Source organism: Xylocopa sonorina, chromosome 8 (genome assembly GCF_050948175.1).
Source record: "Xylocopa sonorina isolate GNS202 chromosome 8, iyXylSono1_principal, whole genome shotgun sequence".
NCBI classification, from domain to species: domain Eukaryota; kingdom Metazoa; phylum Arthropoda; class Insecta; order Hymenoptera; family Apidae; genus Xylocopa; species Xylocopa sonorina.
In genome coordinates, this window is record NC_135200.1 from 9968669 (window position 1) to 9984254 (window position 15586).

Sequence of the window (15586 nt, forward strand, 5' to 3'; positions counted from 1 at the left end):
AAGTTTATTTAAATGATAGCCCACGATAGTTAGGCGTAGAGTATGATGTTAAGGTTGAAAATATTGTAGATCTATTTGTAATCGGGACCCTTAGTCCTTCGCTCAGATTTTCGTAGACGCGAAGGTATTCGTTCGAATTAATTCTCGTCGTTATTACGTCTAAACGATCTCGAGTTCAATATTTGCTTTAAATAATCACTTCTTAAACAGGTCTGTCCAACGTGGAAGTGGAAGTAACCGTGGGTAATTGCACTCCGCAGATATTGGCCGGGGTTAATTACAGCTCGGATATGTTTTCTGCTATCTTAATAATAACCCTTAAGTACACTCGCGGGGGGAGAAAGAGAGAGAGAGAGGCAGAAAGAGGCGAGATTCACGACGAGCGGAGCGTACAAACACATATACGTAATCGAGGGACGCGTACGCCCGAGCGGTCGATGGAATCGTAACGATTTCCTGTAATACCGCCGCTGATGAGATAACGATATACCGTTGGTCAGTGATAAGCCAACGAGGACTAGCCTTGATTACGGGCTCCTCCACTTTTCCGCCGCTATCTTTCCTACAATGGCAGCGCATAATCATACCTCTCCGGCTGGCATCGACACACGCGTCCCCGTCGCGTGTCCTCTCTTTCCTTCCTCGCGAAATCAAACGAAATTGCAGTTTTCTAACGGTGCCGGCGTGTCGTTCGACGACGCTCCCGGTATGCACGACGATCATGCATGCTGGTGCATGCGTGCACGTAACAAACGAGCCGGACTAGGACCGTTTTTGCTCAGGCCTGCCTCTCCTCTCTGTTTATTTTCACCGCCGCACGATAATGATGATTTCCGTGGAGTAATTGCGATATAATCGCGAGGTGACGTTCGCCGGACAAGGGAAACTCGTGGTTAAACTCCCCGCTATTAGACACGTCGTTCCATTGATTGCACCCTATAGAAGGTTACACGCGTCCTACTAGCGTAACCAACGGCAGGATTAATGGCCACTGATTCCGATTCCCGCGTTTCCTTGCTACGCGTTACGCAAATAATCGGGTAGAACGTCCCGAGCATCGGCACGGGGGAATCGTCCCGGGATATTCACGTGCTTCCGAGCATTCGCCGTTACAATGTTGCCATTAAGGGCGATGACAAGACGGCTTCGTTCCGTCCGCGAGAGGGAACGCTGTGGCGAATGAAAGACCTAAACGCTGGCCATGACCGGCAGAAATAACGGAGATGGGGGCCATTCCATTTTTTAACGACCGGGACCGCTTAATAAGGCGCTCTCGCTCTCTCCCTCGCCCCGTGAACGGGGGTACGTGCAAATTTCGCTACAACTAAAAGCCAATTAACGACAAGAAAAAGCGGCGCGTACAATGCTCCGGTCTGTTCACTTGTACACTCATCATCGACGTTAATCTGTAATAACGATCTCGCGATCGGCTCGCCGATGCTGTGATTGATGGTGATGCTGATCGACGCCGTCTACAATGCCTCCATCCGACTTAGGCGTTGAGTAATGAACGGGAACGATACCCTACTCGTCCTACATCCCTCTGCCTGCGTGGAGCTACCTTGTATAACCCTGTCCGGTAATGACGCGCGGGGGGGAAAATTGTTGCGTTAATCGCGGGATTACGAACGATCGGTGTACTTAACCGTCCGGTGAATTTTCCGCGTGACCTCGGACGAACGAACGATCGACGGAGGCCTCTCAACCCGGTCTTAACTCCCATTAACAGGCCGATTTATGCCTCATAGAAATTCATCCTCTGAAATAGGAAGCGGTAGACGCAACAACGGACGGGGCGAGCGGACAACCGTTAGACAGAGTCATTAAAGATTATCAGTCTGGCAGTGGTAGAGAGAAGCCAGCCGGTTCGACGACTACCTCGTTAATCCCTTTCACCAAAAACGAGCACCACGGCGAAGTTCGTCCAGCGGTGGTAGAACGGAAACAGAGGAAAGTACAGGTGGTTCGTTAACGCCGGCGGACTGGCTCCCGGTCGATCGAGAAACCCGAAGAACAATAGGGGACGTAGGAACGAGCGCGCCGCGATGGCGGATGCAATTAGACCGGGCGCTGGGCGATTTATAATCCTCGAACGGAGACACGGAGGACTGGGGGGCTGCGTTGCACCGTTCCACGACGGATAGGACCCGATCATATAACACCGGCTGGCTCACTTAGAGATATACCCCGTCCACGCGTCGCGGAATGAAAACGCGACGGAATAAAAGCCGGCACAATGGCAAGGATACGCAACAACGTCCCGTGGACCATGGCCGTGGCTCGCCGCGTTATTATACCGGCGTGCTGCTACGACCGGCTGAAAAAGCCTCTTGAATGTAATCAGCCGCATTCATCCTGCCACTCACTTCTTGCTAGCTTAGAGGGGGCCCACGGTGAACGCGTTCCGTGTTTACAAGGTGTACTGACCCGCCGCAATATCGCTATTGCCGGCGGATTCAATGGACAGAACACGGCAGCGATACTCTACCCACCACCGCCTTGGCCTTCGCCAAGGGCGTTAATGAGTTGATCGCGGTTACCGTTTCCTGGACCCGGCTAATAGGAGAAATCGGGAAAACGCCCCCATCTGCCGCGAAATTGTTCGTATTGAACGTATATATAGGGTGGTGGTTGTTCGCGCGAACGACCAGCGCGAAACCAGTGCAATTAAAGAAATCACTTATCGACGAGGAGGATCATAAATTACATTTTAATTACCGCTCGAATGCATTGCAATAACGGCTTATTGTTTTTCGAGTCATGCGGCGTAATACAAACCCCACGAACAAAGGGTTAACGATATAAGACGTTCATTATGAATGATTACTATAATGATCGTATACGATGCTGCTCCCGTGCAGCGTATACGAGGCACTCATCAACGCGTTATCGGAAGCGTTCAGTCGATACGCTCTCGTATCGAAATAGCGCGAACGATACAGGTGATCAGCACAGTCTGCACTTATTCGTTCGATTTAAATCGAATTGAACTCGTGGCCGATAAAAAAAAGTACGAAACGATTCGGAAACAGTTGGCTTGATTGGCTCCCACAGTAAAATCCAGCTCGCATCGACGTTGCTAATTGTAAGGACGGAAATATCGGGTCGAACATAAAGATTGGTAGCGATAGGAGGGAGAGGGCGAGCCGCGGTCCGCGACACACTACACGCTCGCAATTTATACTTGTACGGTATCGCGTTGAACATAAAGGTTGATCGTTAAACCGAGTAACGCGTGTCCGTGGCCTGCGTAGCTACGTTTTCGCGTCGCGTGAATACGTTCGCATGCTCGTAAATCCAGCCGCAGGTAACCCGGGCTGTGAGTTAGTACTCGGGGTCTGCTCGCGCCGGCCACGAAGACGGGCAGCGGAGGGTTGGCGAACGGGACGGGGAGTTCTCCTGCGGATCGAGTGAAATTCGACGTCCCCGAATCGTTCGCGAACGAAACGAATCGAAACGATCATCCGCGGACAGTATCCACTCGCAACCAAGCGATTCGTCGTGGTTCCCGCGGCGAGAAAAATGCGATGACACCAGCCCGTTAGGTGGTTATTAATGAGGGGGCATCATCGTTGGGGAGGCCAACACGGCGAGCGGAAATTTATTCGATGTCCTCCGATGTCGACGATAACGATATCCACCGTCCTGTCGGACGACTGGCTGGCTTATTCCTGTTTGATTAGAAATATCTCAATGGTTCGTACGGTAGGGGTGATGGGGGGAAGATTACAGATCATCGTACTCTCATCAAAGTTAACTGCCTGTCAAGAGGGAACTATAGACGCGGAAGAGAAGGTGGCCTGAACACGGACGAGTAGACGCCGCGTGCTCTTAAGAGACTAATGGTGATTTATAAGGGGGACATCGACGGCTTGTTTGTTTGTTTCCCACCCTGCACGACGCGTGATCATTGCGACATCACAATTAAACGATGCTATCGGGCCGATCGTGTCGACGCTACATACTCCTCCTTGGCTCTCGCGTCCCTTAATCGTCCGATACCGCATCTGTTTCAGCGAAGAGAGACGAGCGAGAAGCTCACAGCCTCGATGCGCTTCGATCGATGTCTTAAAAATGCTTTTCGAGCGATACTTTTCGAAAGTAGGTTACGCCGATTGCGCGTAACTCGCGCGTTCAACTGCTTGGAACAGCGAGGATCGATCGTGCCCGCGGTTCTCGTTCCGTAATCATTCGACGGTATGTCTCGTGGAACGGAAAAAGGAGAGACGAACGCGAAACTCAGTCTCGAAGCATCTTCGATCCGCCGATCGGAAAAATGAAAGTTCGCTGCCACTTTTCGAAAGTATGCCGATTGCGTGCGACCCGGCGCGATGAAGGACAGGGAGCGAAAGAGAAGGTAGCACCCGCTAGCGGTCTATTATTACCACCGCGTATATTGCAAAAGTGTGTACAATCATCGAGTTACTCTTGCCTCCGCGATGTAACGTACAGGCTGCGTTCCTCTCTTCCCCGTTCAATCGCCGATCGAGAGTGCCGACAAACGGAGGGAAATAACGTTCTCCCGGCGGCCTCTAACAGCCATTTAAAGTTCGTCGTCGGAAAAGGGGAAAGCAACAGACTTTCAGCGCGTGTAATGAAAGTTGTCGAAGCTGATTGAGGATTCTCGTAATCCTGCGCGGACGAGGAATGGGTCAGGCGACCTTTCGTTTATCGAAGGATCGGTCCGCCGCGGAAGGTGGCCAGAGCGATCGACTCGCAGAGATTCGCACGGGATGGCGTGTTGCCCTTCGCGGGCCGATCGGCAACCAGGATCTTTTTCGAGCACGTGTCTTCTCGCCCGTGGTGACGTGCGAGTGACGTGCAACGGATTGGAAACGGTCAACGGGTCGAGCACCACCGGTTAACAAGCACGCGCGGGCACACCGTCAGACCGGCTGACTGTTATCGACCGTTCCCATCCGATACGGTTGACAGTCCTAAGTACACCCATACTCGGCTACGTTTCTCCCTCACGGCGTCTACTGTACGCGCATTTGAATCGGGCCTACGGAATCGGGGTAACAAACGAGCCGGGTGAAACGAGCAAAGTGAAAGAAAGTTAATCGAGGCGAGGAGACGCGGAGGACCTGCCGCGGATTCCGCTGGTACCGTTTGTCAGGACGAGCGACGTTTCCTCTTTGGTGTCCCATCGAACACCTCCGCTCTTCCCACGTCCCTGTTGGCCGATCGTAAATTGGCCAGCGTCGTTTTCCTCCCGAAAGGCGTCAACCGCGAGATTTACGACGTCCACCGACCGTACAGATTCTGTCCCGACAACCTCACGCTTTTTTTTTTCTTCTCCGCTTTATTTAGTTTTATGTGTGTACATATGTGTTCTTGTTCTTTTTTATCGATTTATTTCGCGCACGGTTTTTTTTTTTTGCCATAACGCAGATATTCGCGAAGTTCGACGAGACAGAGAGCGCGCCTTTGACATCTCGGATGTCACACTCCTTAATTAGGACATCTAGTATCAAGATGGAGATACCGATCGGGCTATCGCGGTTAATTAACATATCTCCAAGATGTACGCGTGTTCTTTTTAATGTCCGCCGAAAACTCGTCCCGTTACTTGTTCGTTCAGCGTTCGCGCGTTCTTTTCCCGAGCCAGGCGAAATTTCTGCTTTAATTAAACCGGCCAATTCGTGCTTTCACCGGGATCTCCGCGGATTCTCATTATTGAATTCTTTCTGGCAAAAATTACACGAAAAATAGTAACTTTCTTATACTACTTTATACGCGAACAAGCCTCCGTCGGACTTAAGAGGCCAGGAAATGAATTTACGTTAAATAAATTCAACCCTTTACTCGGGAGAGATCCCTTTATGGAGCAATTAAATGTTGCATCCATGTCGCTAACGTCACTTTAAGGGGGCATCCCCGTTTATACGTATTAATTAGTTACGTACGTCACTTCCAGCTGATTCGAGTCCTGACGGATTAATTAAATAACGTAATTCGAATAAATATCCTCCTCGATTGGACACAATAGCGCACCCCGTTGCTTCGATACGGATCGAAGCTTCCGATAAAGTAGTCAACGTTTCATATTATTTCTCAATCGCGATTGCGCGAGGAATGTAAACGTAATTGATGGACGACTTCGAACGCGCTTTGTGATTTATGAAACGTGAGAAATGTCCGCACGTCGCATACCGAAACTAGTTTCTTCTAACGTTACATACGTAAACAGGGCGGCGGAGTCCCCAGAGGAGCATCGAGCGAGCGAGAAAAAGTTGGATGGCGAAACACAAATGGCCATCCGAGGGAGCCGTTCGTCCGTCGACGATCATTAACGGTGCCAGGCGGCGGAAAGTTCGCGGAGCACGTTTACCCCGGGAGCAAAGAACGATTTCCGGTTCGCGAGACGCGCGGCTAACAAACCGCGATATCCGGTGTCAGACATGCCCGTATCCGTTTACCAGGCCGAACACGGAGGGTGGCCGGTTGTTGCGCCTCCTCCGCTGTCGTGTAACACGTTCTCCTGCCCCAATCCTGCGTGTACGTACGCTCGAGGTATCGCTTTCTGGCAGGAGAACGATTCTCTTTGGACACGGTCCAGGAAACAAACTCGCGGACGCCTCGACGCCAGCTCGAGGACTGCTCGGTTCGAATCTCCTTGAAATCCTTGCATCGAACGAATACTTCGAGTTTGAAATCAGTCGAGTCGTATAATTCGCTTGTCAAGGGAGTCGCTGACGCGTAAGTGGAACGAGCTGGTGGATTTCCAGATAGGGAGAATCGTAGTTGGAGCATTACCGAGTTTCTTTCGAAGTTATCGATGTAATAAGTCATTGATAAAGCGATTCTATCGAGCATCCACGTTCGTATCGATTTCAGACGGTGTAGATCTCGACGTGGTCCGGATCGCGTCTTGTAACCATCCCCGCCGCGCAGATAGAGCCCCGATATTGGGTAGGCGCTGCATGGCGCGCGGTCGCATCGCGATCATCGTTCGATAAAACGTGACTCTACGCACGAAATGATTATGTTATCTACATCGCTGTGTATCGCATGCATTACCTTAATGACGCAATAAATTCTGCCATTGAGTTATACGCGCAGGCTGACCGTAAGTATCGCGGTGTAATGAACGAAGACGACGTTGCCCAATAAATTATAACGCGGGCCTATTAATTATCATTATCTACGCGGAAGTTCACGCGCGGACGGTCGCGTTTCTAATTTTTCACCTGTCCGCCGCGGGTTCGATTTAATTGAAAGAACCGCGACGCGAATATCGTTCGATTAGAACGATTTAGTCAGCCGAACAAGATTACACGCCATGTTCTCCCCGTGTCACGCGACGCATTCTAAGCGCATACGCGCATTCATCCTCGTCAGAGGGGACATTAAACGCGTTCGAAGGCGAAAGAAATTTTATTCTTTCTGCTCGTCCCGCCGGTTCGGTTCGTTTTCGATTCCCTTTTCGGACATTTAGATTTCAATCTGGTGCCATCAAGAACGACGTGGGACATCTCCGACTGACCGCTTCTTCTGTTTACCCGGGGGTATACCGTTAGAAGAACAGTTTTAATGCCTCGTAATAAATTCTCACTATCCGTTGTACACTCGTTTCCCGCGGTCGACAATTGCATCGCCTCTCTTTTTTTTTTTGTCCCTCGTATCTAGTTACCCAGATTTATTGTAGTCCGAACGACGATGCCTCCACTAACAAATGGCTTCGTCGAAGTTTGGGACAACCGCTGGCTCGTACCGACGGTATTGGCAATGAACGATGGAGACGTCGAGAACGTTTCCACCTAGACACTCTCGAATGCACTTTCACCTAAACGGGGCATTGTGTTCTGCTAGCCGGTTAAGCTACCGCTGGCTGGTATATCCTATTGTAGGTTTACCGATCCATTACGCAAGACCGTTGAAACTCACAATAGCTCATTGAAACACTTTCGAACTCGAACGTCAAAGCTGTGGTATCTCGAATGAAAAATGACCGTGTAAACATTTTTTTAAGATCGTTTACAACGAGTCGGAGGATTCCAATTCGGAAACCAGTACAATGGACGTGTAATTATATTCGATACGATGATCTTCCGTTGATCCAGAAATATTTCTCGAAAACGATCCTGAGAATTTCTAAAACGATCGACCTGTAAAAATCCCACTCCTTTGTACCCACGCCACAAGGGCAACGTGTCACGGTATTCTTTTCTTTTTTTCATCCCGCTTGAACACCGATTCCCGGATAACACGGCGGAACGGGCGTTGGTTAATTAAAACGATTTATCCGCGTTAAAATTTATTTCCGCCGCATCGGATGGACATCAGGCGCCAAGATGCATGACCGACGCATTCGCGATGCTGCCGCGGAGATTGCAACAGGAAAAGATAGACACGCAACGGGGGCCGCGCTCTTTCCTGTCCTACCGAGTAACAACGCCGACGGACGATTTAACGTGAAACAATCAGAAACCACGCAGTCGACCGCATTATGACCGCCATTATTCCACGGCCAAGCACCGTGGATCCGGATCCACACCACATCCTTGTTCCCTTGATCGATTCGACCCTCCGTACGTTTCGTTCGTTGCTCGACCGACCGTGCAAGTCCTTTCAAATTGCTTGCCGATGTTCCTCGAACGTTTCGCGTTTCTCATACTTCGAACAGCGGGTAGCGACTTTTGGAAAATGTTTTCGCTCTCCAGTGGGAATTTCTAACGTTCGTAGGAAAAGGTGGAACAACACCAATTGAAGTAATCGTGTGAAATCATAAAATAGCTACGTTTTTGTTGGCACAGTGTTTGCTGGCCGATCAATGTTTCTTGTTAGATATTTAAAGGTTAAATGATTGACGCACAACCCGAATCCATTTAAAACGCATTAGCGGGCAGGCAACGTTTATTTGGCAATGGGATAGCCGCGCTTAGGTCCCCATCGCGGAAGCTCCTTAACTGCAGTTAACAGGTTTACTCAGCTTGTTTTATTATCTTGCTAGCTTGTTGGATTATCGATCCTTGCATCGCATAATTTCATTACAGCCGATCAATCATAATTATTCAGAAATGCCAATGGATGTGCATTGCAATTAACAATCTTGAATTATCATCGAACTGAAACTCTTTTTTTACCCTGTCGTCACCTTTCCTTTAAAATCTTCATGCGCACTCAAGTTTCTTCTTGAGAAATGCAAAATTCACGTTCTTCATCCAATTACGTCCGCTATCCCTAGCTCTGTCTAACGATACGCACTTGTTCGTACAATAGACGAGAGATCCCTTATAAAACCCACTTTTTAACATCGATCGAAGCAGCGAAGAGTCGAGTCCCAGAGCGTCTCCCTAACAGATTCATCAAAAAGATTTCTGTCCCGTCGAAGCGAGGCAACGGATCGAATTTTTCTCGGCGCGGCCGCGGAAAGTTCCCCGAACGATTTCGCGGGCAAAAAGGGCCCACGGTGGGATCGTTCGAACCCCGCATGTATGTATCGTAAACGGTTGTTTTCTCATTGAGGCGAACTCGACGGACTCGACTGGCGAACAACAATCAACCGCAGGGACCCTGTTACGCTACGGATCCAGTTTTTCGTGGGGCTTACCTCCATCACGGTTTAACGATCGGGCACCAAGAGCGGCCGTGTAGACGAGAGCGATCTTCCGCGCGTGCGTATGCTGCGTACGGGCGCGCGCATCGTCCCGCGGAAAAACGCGGCTGCCACGGCGGAGATGCGTTTTCCTTCCCGCTCGGGACGAGGCGGCCCAGCAGGGTGATCGCTCAGGTAGATCTGACAGCCCGCAAAAAGGCACGCCTCTAAAGGGTTTCCAGCGCGCCTTATTGGCTTTATTTTAATTTCGTTCGGAATAATTGGTGGAGATCCGATCGAGGGGGTCTGTAAAAATCGTACGCGCAGCGGCCGACCTCTATCCCGCTCCTCCCTTCGTTACTTAATGTTCTGGAAAATTGAACATCCTCGTCCGTTGCGTGGCCGCCGACTTTTGCCCGCCGCGGCTCCGCTTTTTCCGTCCGCGGCGTCGTCCCGGGCAAAACTGGCCGAGATTTTCAATTCACCGCGTTCGCGTCTGATTGATCGCCGCAAAAATCCCCGGATCGCTTGGTATTCTATGATTTAATCGAGGAATTCGTTTTTCCGATTAGAAAATAGATCCTCGTCCAGTTTCTAGGAATTCCATCGCGGACTTTCTTAGACCTAACACCATCAATTGTACGTTGGATATCATTTCGCGTACGTGCCCGTCTCGAACGTTGCAAACGGTTCGCCACATCGGACGCGCCACGGAGTGATCGCGATAGCCGCAAGAAAACAGATCTAACAATAAGATTCCCAGGAACCAGTCACCCTGTCATACTGCCGTGTTTACAGCGTCGACAAGTACTAAACTGGCTCTGAACTACCCTCGTCACCTTGTACGTTTAATTACCTCCGTAACGCTCGACCCATAGTCATCCACGAAATCGGACTTCCATCTCGTTCCGCCGTTCCTCGACTCTCCTCCTCGCTCCGCAGTCCCAGACCTGGGAGGAAGATGCTCGATTTCTGAGTGGCATCGATCGATGGTGATGCATTGCGGTGGTCAGGAACGGCCGATTGTGTCCCAGGGGAGCGAGAGAGTGAGATATCAACGCAGGAGGACGACGGGACGAGAGCAAGAGAGAGGGAGAGAGGCAAGCGCGGCGTCCTTGCCCGCAGCTCCGAACTGGTTATGTCAAACAGCCGGTCGGTGTGTTGGCCTAACCTGCTTTCAGCCCTCCCATATCCACGGTGGACGAGGAGTTGGCAGGGTGCCCAGAGCTCGCCTCTAAATGCCAGTTTTTTAGCTACCCACTTCCGGCTTCTCGATCGAGCCGTCCATCAAGGCGTCGCATTACGTCTCCGGTGTCCCAGGCCTCCTGCTTTTTTGCCCCGTTAGAACCCCGCTCGATCGCTCGACGGAATCGTTCGCCAGGTCCCCGTGTACCCTTGGCCGCGGATTTGCTTACGAGTGTTACAACGTGTCGTTGATTTTAAGCGGATCAATGCGCTACGACGCACGCAGCGCGGATCCGGGGGCTGTTGAAACTCTATCGCGAAGGCGAACCAAGGGAAAGTTTAATACACGCGTTGCAGCCGCGAGTAATCCGCCGTCTATGCAAATTGTTTATTCAAGTCGAGTGAACAATGCAATTTTTTTCAAATATCTCCCAACGAAAAAGTTTGCCGATCGTTGCAACAAAGTTAATCGCTCCACCGTGTACCCGGTCGAAGTAAATCTCCGACCTGTGGATCGTATTCAATCCACTGATCGCGAGGCATTGACGATTAATTCTGAATTGAAAGCAGCACCTAATGGGAACTGTATTGTACAGCGAGTTGGTAATTACGCCGGGCAGTACGGTTATGAAACAGAGGGAAAACCGATCGATCGTGGTCAGAAGGCCTCTCTCTCTCTCTCTTTGATCGCGGACGTCGAGTTAGGCTCGATGGCCAACTGGCCTCGAGTCCGATGAATGGCGAAACGGGGACCACGCGCGCTCGCGCGCGCGCTTATTGCTCGACCGTACTGAATAATTTATTACACCTTGACCGTCGTGCTGGCAATACCTTACGATACGTTATTACGGCATCGCGTACAAAAGCTCGATGTAATTGGCGCACTGGCTGAGTCGTAGCCGTGGACGCGCAGGATTCCAGCCGAAATCGCTTTCGGGGGTCCCGCGTTTGGGTCGATTTAGAACGCGGGAAACCGGTCGCCAGCTGGGTTTATTAAGTCCGTGCCCGCTAATATGGTTAATTAAATGCTATAAACTTTGAACTCGCATTTGCATAAGCTACCCATATCTTTGCATTAATCTGTTATTTATGCGCGACAAATAGGATAAACCGAGCCGCCTCTCTTCGCGGACCGCTCCGTTCTTCCCGGTCTGTATTTGCTGCCGCTGTTCCACATAATTAGCGATACTAATTAATGGCTGTATCCCCGGGTAATTATGCTGAACAAAACACGGCTGGCCCGGTACGCGATCCTCGGTACCGTGTGCGCGTGGGTTGAACACCGTGGCGTTCGTCCTGTCTGTGTTTTCAATAGCACGGGCGTGAATTTCTCTCGCCGCGAAAAAGGAGCACCAGGTACTTCCGGAAGAGGATCTGATCGAAATCGAAGCCGGCGGTCTCTGCCTCGAGGCTTAAATAAACTGCGCGAAACTTTTCGAAATTTCGCATTTCCTCGACAGCTAAATTAATCGAGATTGCCTGTATTTTCCTATTCAACTTATCGCCGCGATATTCGATCCTCGAACGAAGATCGCAGCAGACTTTCAGCGAACTTCGAGACAGGTTCGCGTCGACAGCGACAGCGAAGATAAATCGGCGTCATCTTTTCCGCGTTTTCCCTCGAATACACTTGTTGCGAGCGTTCCGGTTTTCGCGTTACCTTTGGGGAATCAATCTTCCGAATGGTAAATTAACGATTGGTTAATCACAGCGGCGATCTTGCGTCAGGGATCGAAGAAGTTAACGAGCGATGCTGGCAGACTCGAATCGTTCCACTCGATGAAAGCATCGGGGGATTATTATCCACGGGCACGGGCAACGATGTAAATCATTTTTGCGCATTTATGCGCAACAACACGGGAACAAATGGTACACAGCGCAGCCCGTGTTTCCCCGTTCGGCCCGCGCGCGCGCACACGTGTCCGTGTGCGTTGCGCAATTATGTTGAGGCTCGACGACTTTCTCATCTTTCTCCTCCCTCGTCGCTTGTCGTATGGTAATAATCATTGTAAATGATAATTCCGCGGTGTCCACCGACATCGAGTCATCTGGCTCTTTCCACTTTTTGCGTGTACCACTGCTGTCGATATTCCATGGACACCTATTGGCCCCTTTGGTTAGCTTCGAGAGAACCATAGTCATCGATAAAATTATACAGCTATATAATAAGTATAAGATCAATGTAAGTCATGCTTAAATCTGTCTGTCGTATGTGTATAGTTAAATATCCTTAGTATGATGATCGCACGTGGTCTCTCTCGAAACAGTCTTCTAAACGATGGGCAACATCAGACTTTTTGTACACCATAACGAGCTCCTGCGAGCACTGATCGCGCCACGTAATAAGAATGGGCTAAAAATCTCCTTCGAGTAAGATATATCGAGCAAAAAGCGCCGAATGGTGGACTGTAAAAAAGCGATGAATTCAACGCATTTCAACGCGTGGATCACGGATCGTTTGTTTAGCGCTTTGGACAAACGACCTAGCGGGTGGAAGTGAGTCGTTTCGAATTGGAAGTTACGATTTCGTGCACCTCGGGTATGATTTAGAATCTGTGACCGGCGAGCCCCGAGGGCGGCTGCGTAAAATCAGTGGGAGATGGCTTGGTACGCGCCGGGAGGATCACCTGTCGTTGCCTATTAGTCAAGGAGAGCTCGTAATTATTAGCGAGCGACCGGTAGCCATTAGCGTTAAGGGAATATCCTGTTTGACGTGCGATGCCCCGAGCGTGCCGCGTTACGCTTCGCGCTGTTCAATCGCCTCGTGGGTCGCTATGAATTTTGATATTCGCTCCGCAGCCATTATCTCCTCGTTAGAGATTGCTCCTCTGTCGCGTCGGGGAAGCGCGAACCCGCGAAAATCTTCATTTATTTCGTAATCACCTGCCGGTAGATTAGTCCCACCGAGCGGTAGTGGAGTAGTCCTGCCAAGATTTATGTGGCGGAGATTAATTTCCCTCGAATGGGAAACGGATTGCTAATTCCCAGTGGATTCTTGTTCGCAGGTAGACGTTCAGCGACGAATTAGAAGATGTTCGCCAGGCTCTGCAGGCAGGCTCCGAATGGTGAGTGAACATTTCTACATAGCAGTTACATAAAGTGGATATAAAAAGAAATGTAACGTTGGTAGTCTCGCGACGATCCGACTGGCTGGATAACCCGATAAAGAGAAGTAGATACCCGTTGCTTTCGCTCTCGGGCATTGTAATTAATACGAGGAAGAGTCTCGTTCCTCGGTGGCCAGTCGCCTTGAACTTAGTCAGAGACAATGGCGGTAGTCGTACGATATATCACTGCCGCCTTCGCATCCCTCTTATAGGTTACGTATACCAGTCCTTAACGTAAAGGCGCGCGGTGAGACGCGATCCCTCGTGATTTACGGTCGTCTCCGGCTACCGATTGTTGACTTTACCCCGGCTTATAATAAATAGAAACACGCCGGTCGCTTGTCCCCTTACGGAAGAGCCTGGACGATGACGATTGCCCTCCCTTGGAACGATCCTCGTCCCCACCCTAAATGGTAGCCAGTTTCCTCGAGCGTCGAACGATAGTCCACTTTTTCCTCCGTGAGCCCATCCGCCAGTTTCAATATCTTCTTTCCTGGGCTGGCGGGACGGGCAGGATTTACATTTACCTGGATTCAAGCTGCCGCGGCTAAGGACGAGGATGAGGGATCAACGATACCGAAGTTAGACCGCGGCACTCTGAAACTAGCCACGGACGGATCTTGAGTTACAACGCACCGGTTGTACTTCCGGGTGGAGTGGCTGAGCCCTTTAGGTAGTAGTAGCCATGAACAGCTTGTTGAACACGCCTTAACCCCGGCGACCTTCGCTTTGCGGCCCGGCCTAGCCAGCCTCTCCGGTTATTAATACGAATGAAGCGGAATCTGCATAAGGCATCCTCGTTGCAGCGCCAAACAGCTTGCATCCTCATGAATCTCAACGACCGGCTGAACCTTCCGCGCCATCGATTTGACGTGTACGCATACTTTATACTTGGCCATCCGGCCGCTATCGTTGGATTGCCGTTTCCTTGTTCCACGTCCGCCTCTCGCTCTCGATGGAATTCGTAGATTCAGCCACCGGAAACGATTTTATCAGAGCGAAGTTCGGTATTTTAGCCGATTTTATGTACTCGCGCGGCGAATAGAATGCTTACCGTTAATAGGCACCTGAGGCCTCTGTCAGGTGTCCTCGTGAGGAATCCTCACAATTACGCCTCGAATTTCTGCTCGTTAATTTCGCCACCGTCCACCATCCATTGCGGTTCCGCGTAACAGCTTCGCTCCGTTCGGCCTCGAAACGCTGTTAACCCTCATCCGCGAGGAGCTCGGTTGGCCGCTCGCGGTATCTTCCCACCGGCTCGCGGAGAGTGGACCCGGATTTTAACGCCAGGGACACGTAACACACCCGGGGTTCCGTGAAGCGATTATACGGGAGGCCGATAAGCGGCGACACTTTCGTGGCCAGCGATACTCTGGACACATGGGTCCATGGAACGGTAGCCGGGACGGTCGCGCCATGAGGATGGAAATGAGACATTAAAACCACAGAAGGCTCGACCGGTCGTAATGGAGTTATTACGCCGATAGATGAGCAGGGAGAGAGAGAGAGAGAGAGAGAGAGAGAGAGAGAGAGAGAGGGTGAGTGGAGAGACCTCGCGACAAAAAGAAAAGGTAGCGAAAGAGAGAACAGGGGGCTGAAGCGGGGGGAAGGAGGAAGACTGGCATTCCTATGAAACACCGAAGCCTCGATAGTCGGAACCATGAACATTAATAGCTGGCCGTCGTATACCAAGTGAAACGACTTCGTTAATGGATCCAGGATCGGCTAGGAAGATGCCTTGTCCGTTTCCTCG

The 15586-nt window shown here is 50.7% G+C and overlaps 1 protein-coding gene across 1 annotated transcript in view; it reads left to right on the plus strand.

The window, feature by feature from the left end:
- Positions 1-15586, plus strand: part of LOC143426498 (uncharacterized) — a 68624-nt gene that overhangs the window by 14119 nt on the left and 38919 nt on the right. The window contains exon 2 of the mRNA XM_076900012.1: positions 13732-13791. Within this exon, the coding sequence (XP_076756127.1) occupies positions 13758-13791 (34 nt within the window). The 5' untranslated portion in view covers positions 13732-13757. The remainder of the gene's footprint in view (positions 1-13731; positions 13792-15586) is intronic.